The 12,987-nt window shown below is 31.2% G+C and overlaps 1 protein-coding gene across 1 annotated transcript; it reads right to left on the bottom strand.

Moving 5' to 3' along the window:
* Positions 1-3,930: 3,930 nt before the first annotated feature.
* LOC149204793 (bidirectional sugar transporter SWEET1b-like) lies at positions 3,931-5,552 on the bottom strand. Its single transcript, XM_089393373.1, has 3 exons — positions 5,010-5,552; positions 4,732-4,851; positions 3,931-4,247 (listed from the first exon to the last, which is right to left on the bottom strand). Exons 1-3 carry the CDS (start codon positions 5,034-5,036, stop codon positions 4,029-4,031), a joined length of 366 nt encoding a protein of 121 aa, XP_089249499.1. The 5' UTR covers positions 5,037-5,552; the 3' UTR covers positions 3,931-4,028.
* Between the last annotated feature and the right edge of the window lie 7,435 nt (positions 5,553-12,987).

Consider the following 12,987-nt stretch of genomic DNA (forward strand, 5'->3'; position numbering starts at 1 on the left):
ATCCATACTCATACTATGAGTCTACTAGACAATGAATTTTTGTAGAGGAAAGCCAGTAGAATTTACACCTGAGACTGTTAGCATTTGTAAGATGACAAATGGCTCTATAGTTATTCTAGGTAAAGTAGACCTTTCTGCAAGGTTTTATTCCTTTTCATTTTGCTTCTGAATCTTCTTAGATTATGTTAGTAACACATGCAAACAAAGAGAGTCCATTGGGACACGCAGTTTTTCGACACTTGAACTACAAGTACCTACAACAAATTAATAGAGAAGGAATGGTTACAAGGATTCCCAACATTCAATCTTTTGAAGGATTTTTCCATGGCTATATTATGGGAAAACATCTAGAGGATATTTGAAGAAAGGAAATGCAAGAAGGCCATCATCAACCCTTAATCTCATGCAAAATGATATCACTAGATATTTTCCTAAACCATCTATGATAAAAGGTGAGGTAGTCTCTTACGTTCATAGACAACTAGTAACGTTAAATTTGGGTCTATTTTATTAAATCCAAGTTAGAGGTCTTTGAACTTTTCCAGGACATTAAACCACATGTAGAAAAAATAGGAAAGGCATCAAAATGTTGCACATAGAGAATAGGGGGGAGTATGTGAACAAAGGCATGGAAAGGCTTTGGTTAGATGGAGTTATCTAGTTACAACACATAGTGTCATACAATCAATATGATGTGGTATAAAGGAAGAATAGGAGACTAAAAGAAATTACCAACTGCATGATGCATGCAAACTCATTACCTTCAAAGTTATGGTCTAAAATAATCAACTATGTTTCTTACATCTAGAACAAAGTACCACATGAATCCACGAAACACAAAACTCCTTATGAGTCATGCTGCACTAAGAGATCGGAAGTCACCCATCTCCATATCCTTGGATCATGAGAATGGGATTAAATATCATTGGATAGGTGAAACTATTTAGAGCCACAGAGTAAGGAGTGCATGTTCGTTGGATATTCAGAAGGATTCAAACGAGGTAGGTTGTTAGATATGTCCACAAAAAACTATAAAGTTTGAAGAAGATCCTCTACATGCAACTCCATAGGAACCTGCTCCATAACCTCCACCACTTCCATATGCCAGTATTCAAGATTATGATTCTTCTTACACTTGAAATGAAAATTCCAAACCTATTGAGCAAGTAGTAGAAGATTCAGATTCACCACCACCATTGACATAGAACGGGTGCATCACAGTAATTTGTTAGATTATCTTTCCAAAATATATTAAGTGGAAGAAATTCAACATGCACTTATAGCAACGAAACCATGCATGCCCTTGTATTATTATGTCATATTATCTTTTGATCCTCAATTTTATGAAGAGGATAAAAGAAATCCCAACTTGGAAGCAACAATGAATGAGGAATACAATTTGTTCATTTTGAACCACAAATTGGATTTGGTTCTATTTCTAGCAAGTCCAAAGCTTGATCATTGTGAATGGATCTAAGAACGAGAATACTAGAAAATTATTGGGAATTAGGATATACCAAGGGAGGTGGGGGCATGAATCATTATTTTACAAATTGTACACTCCTTTAACAAATCATTCAATCTAATAAAATTGGCAAATAGCAAGACCTTATTCACATGACAAATGTACATAGTGATTTTACTTGGAAACGAATCCTAGAGAAAAACACAAAGCTTATTTTTATTATGATGTAAATCAGAAGCCCCAGCTTTGATTACATCAATGTTTATAAGGACCTACTCACAAGAGGGACTAACCCCTTCAGATCTACACGCACCACTTGTACCACTTGCTCTCATACCATTTGTACTACGCACCACTTGTACCACTTGCTCTCATACCATTTGTACTACCGGTATAAAAATTTAATTTGGTACCACTTGTATCACTTGTATGATACCCAATAGAAATATTGGGAGTGAGAAAACAATTGTTATCTTGGTGTTCTTCTAAAGTAATTAGTGTAGGGAATACAATGGCCATATGAGCGAGAACAATATGCTTCCATTAATATGGAATCATTGTGCACAACTGCCTCTATGACTGTACAAAATTTAGTTTAAAATTTATTCCAAAAGATATCTTTTACAATTTTTGTATCTCTATATATACCACTTTTATCAATGGGGAAAAACTTTCTAATAAGCCCTCTTCACATTAATTGGACTCATACAACTCCGTAAAACTTATTTAACGATGATGAATTGCATTGCATTACAAGAATGATATTTTATCCACCTTGAAGAGCAAAGGTGTTAGAACCCAAACAAAGATTCACACATATCTTCTATTAGGAAATTTTGCACTCACTAACCTCCAATGGAATAATAATTGAAGAACATTTAAAAAAGAACAAAGAAGACATAGTTATACACCAAACAAAAGTCACACTATATTTTATTAATTAATCAATAGTTACATATATCAAAATAGATCACTGATCATAATTACTAAAAATAGCTAACCTAAAAGCTCACAACAATTAACAATGTGTAACACACGTGTAATACACATGGAACTATTACTTCCAAGCCCTTCCCTTAATGTTTACATGTCAAATATTAAAATCACAAATTACAATAGCAATATTGATCTTTGTTTTGTTCATCTTCATTAACACCTACACCCACAGTGGAGCCTCACATACTACCCTCTCTCTCCGCCAAAACTTCAAGCATATCACTTGACTAATTTAACAGCTTGTGACCATCATTGACATACTTGTATGACCAAAGGCTCTTGACTACAAAGAAAAATAATTTGTTATTGAATCACTGTATGGACTTACTTCTATCTATCAAAATGCATTGAATTGCAATTTTCATAGTTATATAATTAAATAGTTTGGGTAGTGTGTATATTGAGAAGTCAATCATACAACTTGACAATTTTTAACATACACAAAAAGATAATTACAATTTTGATAGTTATATAGTTAAATGGTTTTGGTATTTTGTATATTGAGAAGTCAATCATACAACTTGACTATTTTTAACATACACACAAAGATAAATGATAATTGTTAATCTTGAAGCATTTAAAAAACAATTTGACCACCCACATATAATGGAATATAAACATAACCAAATTAGTGATATGTTTTATTGGAACAAAATAACATAACCACTAACTCAAACTATGTTACTTTATTCAATACAAACTATGTTACTTTATTCAATAATAACTTTCAGTTCATCATTACACACTTCAATAATAATAATGACATATTGCAACATAGGAAAACTGGAACCGACACCACAAAGTTTTACGAGGATTTCATACAACTTCATATACATACACGAGATCCCACTCAAAATGTAAGATCTCAACCCTTCAAAATAATAACGATGATGTTCCCTATTTAGCTCTGGATATCACATCTGATCTAGTATGGGTTCAACAATTCCACTAATGGATTCGTCACTAGTGGCAACTTGACTATATCCACATCAAATCACAATAAGGCAATGATTGCTTCTTCAATTAAATAGTAGAACAACACACATGCACACAAAAATATAAACACATGAAAAATACACAATCACCTTCCTGCACTATCTCATATATAATGATTTAAATTTGTAGAATTTGCATAATTATAGCCTCTCATGGTGGAACTAACTCTGATACCAATTTGGAAACACTACCAAAAACAAACATAAAAAAACTACCAAAAACAAACATAGTTACACACCAGAGACCAATCACACTATACTTTATTGGTTTATTGATAAAAGCATAGTTACATAAATAAAAGTAGATGACAGACTAAATCCAATAAAAACTCTCCACCATTAACAACCAACTCGTAATACACACCTATGTTACACCCATCTATAACATAGATGTAAAAATTATTTCACAACAAATTATGTTGTTGAACATCATTTCTTATTACTGCACTTTAATTTCCATTCCATTCTCTTCGTTGATTAATACTACACTTTAATTTCCATTCCATTCACGTTTAATGTCCATTCCATACTATAAGCTTTTGCCTGCCCATAAAATCCCTTTTCCACTTCGCTCATTTAAAAACATATCCCTTTTCAACTTGGCTCATTTGATCAACGCGGCCTTGTTCCTTTTCCACTTGGCTCATTTGATAAACGTCCTGTAGCTTTGCCTCTTTTTCTGGAGGAGGAGACGATGTAGCACTGTCGTTGTTCGTATTCTTCCAGTCTTTGTAAATAACATACAGAATCAACTGCAATGCTCCGAGGAAACTTCCAGACCCATTTGGTACCTGTGGATCCATAAAACCATTGAAAAATTTAACACCTCCATCTCATAAATACAGCGCTAACATAGAGTTACACTAGAATAGAGTTACCCAAATTCGGGTTTTATAAGGATTTTAGGTTGCAACGGTAAAGATTGCAGGTAAAGGCATATAATAGAGAACTGAACGTGTAATGCTTAAAAATATTTACTTTATTCTTTGTTACTTGTAGATTTTAAAGGATAATACACTGAATTAAAAGTACTATATCTACAGCTTTGATTTCGATCATGCTATGCAGTCATGTTTAATGATGTTCTCGGACAAGTAATTTGAATACTTACCTATTTTATTTTGTTATACAATTTTTACTTCTGTAAATGATCTTTATGATGAAGGTTATTCAATCATGAAACAGAATTTTTTTTATCTAAGTTACCCAAAGGTGAATGTTTATAATTGTCGTGCAAATATATTTATCATCTATGGTAAGTATTGTTAAACGTACATAAACGAATGGATCGTTTCCCAAGAGGCCGAATATGAACCAGGAGGTGCCGCATAGGAATACAAAGAGAGACCGGAAGAACGGCATATACTTTACGCTCTTCGTCTTAATCACCAACCTCTGCACATCATCGAAATCGCGCTTCAGGTCACTTCACATATCATAATAAGGCATAAATGTAAATTGTTGAAAAAAACCGCATTCTCTTGACCGTTATGCTGACTTAAACAATGCTCACTGAAAATTGGTTTTGCTAAAGAGGAAGTAGAGAGATTTACCATTACTGACAGAGGAGACCCGTACATGCAGATGGAGAAGATGGCGCAAACGAAGCCGCAAAAGAGCCCAGCTTTGGCTCCAGAAGAGCTAGGACGCGACTTCTTCCTGTGGGATGGGAGCTATATTCTTCAATCTCCGCTTGAGCACATCTTGATAAGGGAACGCGGCTCCTTACGCCTTGCAGAAATTAAACTGATTTAGCCATCCCCAAATTTGAAATCCAAATTTCAGTGTTTAGGCGGGGCGAGTTTTCAAAATTCAAATGAACAATCATTAATGCGTTTGGAGCTTGTACTTGCAGTCGATTCAACTCGAAGCGCGGGGGCAGCAAATTTAAAATTCAAATTAGCCCGCGGAGATCAGGGAAGAATTGATTGCAAATCAGAAGAGTTGTACAATGGCCGGAAAATGAAACTATGAGTTTATCGAGGTTGCCGAAATACATCCATGCCATGTATGTAACATATGGTCGAGGATGCATGGTTTATGGTTTATGATGCTGTCTGCGGCTGTACCTCTATAGCATTAACTTTGCTATAGAGGTGGAAATAGGATTTGCCATCAGTTTGTGCGTGAAGCAACTCATCGTATTTAATAATTGATTTTTAAAGGATTGCTTTATCATGTCTGGAAGTTCGTAAGCAGTAATCTCATAGCTTGGTTCTCTTGCCTTAGTAATCTCATAACCAGATTTGAAAGCGGCACACAGGCGGAAAATTACTTTGCTCTATTTATGAATATGGAATTATATATATATATATATATATATATATATATTTATTTATTTCATCACATGATTATACTTGGATATTTGCTATGGGAATTTCATTTGCCGAAGATGTGTGATATATATTTATTTCATCACATGATTATACTTGGATATTTGCTATGGGAATTTCATTTGCCGAAGATGTGTGGAATTCTATGTGTTTTTGTTTCATTTGTGTTATAACAATTATGGATGCATTTATTAATTTTGGGTATCCATGAGTGAGTTTTTTGTTGGCATTATGATGATTTGGTTTTTAAAGATGGAGTTGTGATGTTACATTTAGTGGTTATCATTTTTATAGTTAAGAATGTTAGAACATTTGCTATAAATTGGTGTTCAAGTTTGATGATGGATAAGTATGGGTTGTTTATGCAAAGGTAAGTATATTAGCACATTTCCTACAAGTATGTGTTGTTTATGCAAAGGCAAGTATGTTAGCACATTTCTTATGTGAAAATGTTCATTATTGTGTGTTCATTTGAGAATGTTTAGACTCTCTAGAGAGCTACATGATAGACAGGGGAATTAGATATGATAGACAGGGGAATTAGGTATGCTTAATTTTATAATTTTATGAGAGACTTTACCCATAACCTTTTAATTCCATGAATTTCATGATGATGAGACATTGCTAACTGGTAAATAACTCTTTACTTTAAAAAGGAATTAATAGAGACACTTAAGGGAGTTTAATTTAAAAGAAGATTCATAGCAATTTAGTGACCTCATCTCTTAATGTGATACAGATCATTTTTTCCAAATAACTAAAATTATGTTGTAAAGAACAAATTCATAATCAAGAGCATTAATTACAGTTTGGAGGAAGTAGTGACTTAGTTCTCTAAGTGGTTGTAGACAACTAGGAATTTCTCCAATAGTGAGAGATTGAAGTCTCTTGTTCATATTCAACCATTTGCAATTGGATTGGGGGTACAACTTTTCCATGAAGTCTCTTGGCATTTGGAAGAGGCTTAAGAGGGGTGGCACCCATTTCACCGATGATAATTAACATTCATCTCATGGAAAGCATGTGGAAAACCTAGATAAAAATGATAAGGGTTTCTTATCCAAGTGTAAAAGAAGGTGGTCGAGGAGCTAAGGAAAGTAGGTTCCAATTACTCCATAAGGTAATAAACACATGACATGAAGAAGCATCCTAAGGCTTAAGACCATTGAATAATATTTGGGATTTTTTGTTCAACGGCCATTGAAATTTTACATTCGACCTATATGTGTGCTTTGGCTTAAGATTTTTGAACTATATAAGATGGATGAAATCAACTATGTAGATTTAGACCATGGAAAATGTGGAGTGATTAAAAGGGATATTTCTACCACTAGTAAAAATCCAACACACGATTATCATGGCATAAAAGATCAAAGGAAATTGGCTTAAATCCACAAGGGTTTGATTATCAACAGCATGTAGAAACAAGGGAAATTTAGTGCAAAACTATGCCACTTTAATAAACAATTTACTAAAAATAATGTACTGTGGAAATAGGGTTATCACTCCCTTGACCCGGTAGTTTCCTTGAGAATTAGCAAATCTTCATAATAGTTTTTTATTCTTTTAACAATGGCAATGGGGAATGGAATCATTCTTTTATTTCATTTGAGTTTCACATGTAGAGTATGTAAGATGTATTGGAATTATTATTATGATGATTTTTGTTGTTGAATGATTAAAATTGTTGTTGTGTACAATTTTTGTTTTTCAATTTAGATATTATGATAACATTGGAGAATTTATATCATGTAATGAATTTATAAAGTTTATTTGACAATTAGCTCCATTATTTAAATTAAGAAAATTTACAATGATTGAGAAAATTTAGAATGATTAGAAAAATATTTTAATGAGAAGAAAATTGAAGATTCAATTCTAATCACTTATAGGTATCATTATGATTTATCTATATAATAGAAATGACTAAGTTTAAAATTCACAAAATTCTTATGATTTTAAAGAAAATGTTATGAGTGAAAACTTACAAGTTAGAAATTTAAAAATAAAGTCCAATAAATGTAGGTATCAAGAGTGACTTCTAAATATTAATATTAGAAATACTATAATATTAATATTAGAGATACTATGAAAAGCTTAAGGATAAAAGTTCAAAATTACACAACAAAAAAAATAAAAAATTAATGCTCACAAAGAACACAACTAGATAATAAAGGCAACCGTGCTTTCATGTTTCACAAATATACAAAGAAAAATGCAAGAAGAATCGCTTTAACATATGTTTTTAGTGTATTTGTGAGCACAACTAGCTAATAAAGGCAGCCGTGCTTTCATGTTTCACAAATATACAAAGAAAGATGCAAGAAGAATCAATTTAACATATGTTTTTAATGTATTTTTGATATATGTGTATTAGATTGTGGTATGGAAAGGTTCAAATTAAAATTCTATTTGGTAATAATAAATACTATTTTTTTATTATTTATTATTATTTTCTAGTATTTTTATTTACAAATTGTTTATTTTTAGAAGTATCTTATAGTTTTTTCAATGAAAGAGATGTTTTTATCCAACATTCTATTTAGAAATAATAAAATAATACTTACATTAATAAATTAAAAAATAGTAATAAAAGGAAATAATTAATGTTGCCCATAAATAAAATATTTAATTTTTACTTTAATTTTACATCAACTTTATATAAATATTAAGTAATTGAAAATAAAAAATATTTAATTTAATTTTTAGTATTAGAGAATTATAATATGTAATCCCTTCACTATTTAATATGGAGTCAAAAGATTGGAATGCAATAGTAATATTATTGATATTACAAGATGTGTAATTCATTGCATGTCCATTTGAAATGTAATATGTAAAACAAAAATATATTAATAACAAAAAATACTTTACCAATAGCCATAAATAAATTATTTTAATGTCTATATTAAACAAGTGTTGTAGGTTAGTTTAGTCCATGTCACTAACTCCATAAAAAATATAAAGTAGATTTGTGGATGCTAGATTAATGGTGGTTAATAGGAAAATGAAATCTTATAGCCTTGCTTTGTAAGGAAGGAATAAATTGAGATATTAGGTAGTAACCTACACATTTATAGTTTTACCCTACACAAGTGCTAAGTAAAACATTAATAATGGTAAGAAGTAACTCCTCATATATATATTTATTTTCATTTTATTCCTATCTATTTTTTATGCAGAGATTTTTTAAATTATTGTGGGAATTAAGTGATGGTAAATATGCTATTTATCCTAGTATATGTTATTTTCAAGGTTTTTATTTTTGTATAGTTTTCCTTCAAAGATTAAGGCTAAAAAGTAATTGTACAAATATCTAAAAGTCACTAGTGAAAATTTCAACCATTTCCATAAATTATGGCTTAAAATATGTGAGGTATTTATCCACATAGCATTATATTGTGCAAAATCTACCATAAGGCCTTCGAGTTATGGTCTAATTAAATGTTCGATTTTTTTAATAATACTCAGAAATAAATATTTATTTTTACAATTGATATATAATATTTAAAAGGTATTAAATAGGTTCTTTTTAATTCATGGTACAAGGAAGATATGTAATTTCTTCAATGTTTAATATGGAGTTAATATGTTACATTTAAAAAAATATTTCGACTTTCAAATATATGGTGTATGTATTAATATTTTAATATGTAAAAGACTAATCATAAATTAAATTTTTCAATGTCAACTATCTAAATATTATATAAAACAAGTGAAAAATAGAAGAAGAAAAAACTTTAGTTAAAATAATTTATTTGTGTCACTCAAAATGTGCATAGATCCATTTTGACTCTGGATCTACCAAGATCCAAAAGGAATCAAGTCTTTTTGGGTACAAACATTTCCTTAAATTTTACACTCAAAATAAATGTTTGCATTTTGAAAAATTTGATCATATTTGGAATTAAGATATATTTATAGGTGTGTGGACCAATATATAGTCACAGAATAGTCTACCCAGGCGAAAGAATTGCCTGGGAATGTCAGCCGGCGAGAAAATCTTCCGACTTCGGCCACCGGAAAATGCACTATCAAAATTTTATGTTAGGTGCGGTGATCAGGGTCCGTATGGCAGGATCTCAGGTTCGATGTGATGGTTGTCTCGATTCCCAGGCTGCTCGTTAATGGCAGGAAACAACCTGCCATAGGGCTTTTAATGCACATTCCCATTTGACATCCCCATTTGCAATTAAAAACTATGCCATGAGGTTTACATGCATGCCATGGCTCTACCCGGTCTCATCGCACACCTTTGTCTACGCAATGCATCCATTATAGAGCCATGATGGGACACATTTCATATGCAGTCAGGGCATACCCTATTCACTCGGATTGATATCAAAATCTACGGCTACAATGTATTGTATCACACCCAGATCCACACCAAATCAACCCAGCAGATTAAAGTTGAATGGTTATATTGTAGCTCACTTGGATCGACAACCAAATCGATTTAGGGAATTAATGTGGCATGGTTCGACTCTATATTTAGGGGCTTTTCGAGCGGGCAGTGGAGTTCTGGTATGCACATTAGGGTGTGCTTGCCCTTCCTTGCAACAACATGCTATTTGAACGCATTCTAGGTCTGTACAACGAAAACGACCAGGGCATTGTGAGCATTTCGATATGCTTTGAAACACATTTGGTCAGTTTTTCCATTTAAATTTTTTTTTTTTACCATTGGAGGGCTTTCTCTCAACATTTTTGTCTGACTCGTAATGTCTCTAAAATGTTTAAAACCTATTGGTATATATAATACAGAGCAGAAACATAACACGCTTTGTCTTAATGATAAAACATCAGCTTTTTAATGTACCTTACTTTGCATTTTATTTTGGTTTTGACTTGGATTGGTTCCATATCCTACACTGCATACACAAAAACCCGAGTCACACAACAAATAAGATTCCAAAAGCGAAATCATATTTTAGAATGGAAGTTCCACGAAGAGAAGCTTGGAAATTCCTAAGTTATTCTCAATCCTCTTGGGGGAAAATGGATCAAATGTGGCCCTCTGAGATATTGTTCACTCGTCAAGAAAATAGTTTGCAATCGATGCGGTATCAAATTTCATGGAATGATCTGAGCGAAGATGCAGAGTCTATCACTTCCATTTGAAGGTTATACGAGCATATGACTCCGTATGTTTCCAGCTCCCAGTGGGACAGCCATGGTTGAAGAAGCGATGGCATGGCCTGAGAAATATTTTTTCCATACCTACGTGAGGCTTGGGAAGGTAAAGAGTACCATTGATACTTATATTGTTTTTACAGATTCTCATAACATTCCTCTAAAAAAAAGTGAGGGCCGAGATCTGAATATCACCCATGGCAATCACAATGCTCATGGGCTTCTAATGTGCGCGAAGTTATTTATGAAAACTAAAAGGTAATTGAAATATTAATTTATATCATATTGACCACTTTTCAAGATATTGTGTGGCGAGGATGATGGTAAGTGGAATGACTTTTAGGGATCTTTCATTTGGATCAAGTAAATGTTATTGAAAAAAATTAAAATATTATTATTGGTTTTTTATTATTAAAAATTGGAATATTTTTCCATATTTTAAAATAATCTGAAATTAATGTATCAATTTAAAAAATACAAATATTTTTTAATATTAAAAGTTTATTTTTGTATTTCATACAATAAATTTTGATATAAATTAGAAATAAAATAAAAAAATATATATTATTTAATAATTAAAATTGATTGGTTAAATAATTTTTAAAATTATTTAATAAAGTTTATTTAAAAAAAAATAAAAAAATGCTTGAAATATTTAAACTTAAAACAAAAATATACATTACACCACCACCAATATTATTATTATAAATTAAAAGTAAAAAACCTTATAATTATCTTATTTTTATATCAATATTTATTGTAAGACTATGTATTAAATGCTTCTATAATTTTTTTGAAGGAAACTTTTTAGAAGTAATAAATCCTTCTAAAAATAAACTTCAATTCCTTTTTAAAACATTAAAACGAAAAGCATATAAATTTTAAAAGAGAAAATTATGGCCATAAAAAAGTTGGTATATATGAAATAAATTAATTAAAAAAACTTAGAATTAATCTCCCAAGCACTGAGAGATATCAATTTTTGAGGTACACTCCTTTTTTAGTGTAAACAGAGATTTACACTAAAACATATTCAAAGTTAAAAAAAATTTAGGTTGGTTTACATTTTCAATTAAAAACCTAATATTTAATAAAAATAATGTTTACTTAATCATACTCATGGTCACCTCATTCTCCCCACCAAGGACAATATATTATGCCACGTCTTTCATTTGTAAAAATTGAGATGTGCAATTTGAGCACAAAGTGTTGTCAGCTAAATGTTTCTCCATATTTGAAAGTAAAGTAGAGACTAAATACACATAATAATTTTTCAAAAATATAAAAAATTCTATACATCTCAAATGATAAATCATTTCATATAAACTATACTACTTTCTTCTTTCTTTATACACAATTACAAACTCCTATAAACTATTCTTTCCTTAATACAACTGCAAACGTTTCTCCAACTTATAATTCGATTGCAATTTTTTCCTCTCGCTAAAAATTTAACTACAAAATGTTTATTTACAAATACATTCAACTTCAAATGTTGTCACACCCTTAAACTTTGATGATCACATTCATGACTCTACTCTCTAAACCATACAATTTAAACTTACCAAAATAATAATCCAAAACCTAGATGGTGAGGCCAAATTCCATGTTAATGTTAATAGTTATTAACATGGAAGAAATTGTCACAACATCAAACATGCAAAGGAAAAAAGATAAGTACAACTTTCTCTTATTTCATGGTTTATGAGATATGTATTTCATACTAACATGGATATACTTGAGCTTTCAAGAAAGTATAAAACATATACACACAAATATCTCTCAGAGTTTTAAATTCTAAATCATATTCGTCATCGCACCTAACACATCTACATTATAAAAGAAACAAGAATGAATTAGAAGTTCAACATAGGGAGTGGCGGGGAATTTAATTAAATATGGTGACGGCCACAAATGTGGGTTTACCATGGAACGTTGGCTTCTCATCCCCGACCATAATCACAATCACGCTCATGACACTGTAAAATTTTGACATATCATCTGTCCTCTCATTCTTCCAATCTCTATTATGAATAGCTCGTGATCTATTTCATTCTTGGCCTTC

The sequence above is a fragment of the Pinus tabuliformis genome, chromosome 1_2 (assembly GCF_031772625.1).
Source record: "Pinus tabuliformis cultivar Carrire ecotype Pingquan chromosome 1_2, CPIR1, whole genome shotgun sequence".
Taxonomy (NCBI): Eukaryota; Viridiplantae; Streptophyta; class Pinopsida; order Pinales; family Pinaceae; genus Pinus; species Pinus tabuliformis.

What these genes read in the sequence shown, in the direction of transcription:
- LOC149204793 (XM_089393373.1), bottom strand. Translation starts at nt 5,036, where the DNA reads ATGTACGGGTCTCCTCTGTCAGTAATG. An exon ending in GGTCTCCTCTGTCAGTAATG is followed by an intron (nt 4,852 to 5,009) that starts GTAAATCTCTCT and finishes GATGATGTGCAG; the next exon opens with AGGTTGGTGATTAAGACGAA. An exon ending in GAAACGATCCATTCGTTTAT is followed by an intron (nt 4,248 to 4,731) that starts GTACGTTTAACA and finishes ATGGATCCACAG; the next exon opens with GTACCAAATGGGTCTGGAAG.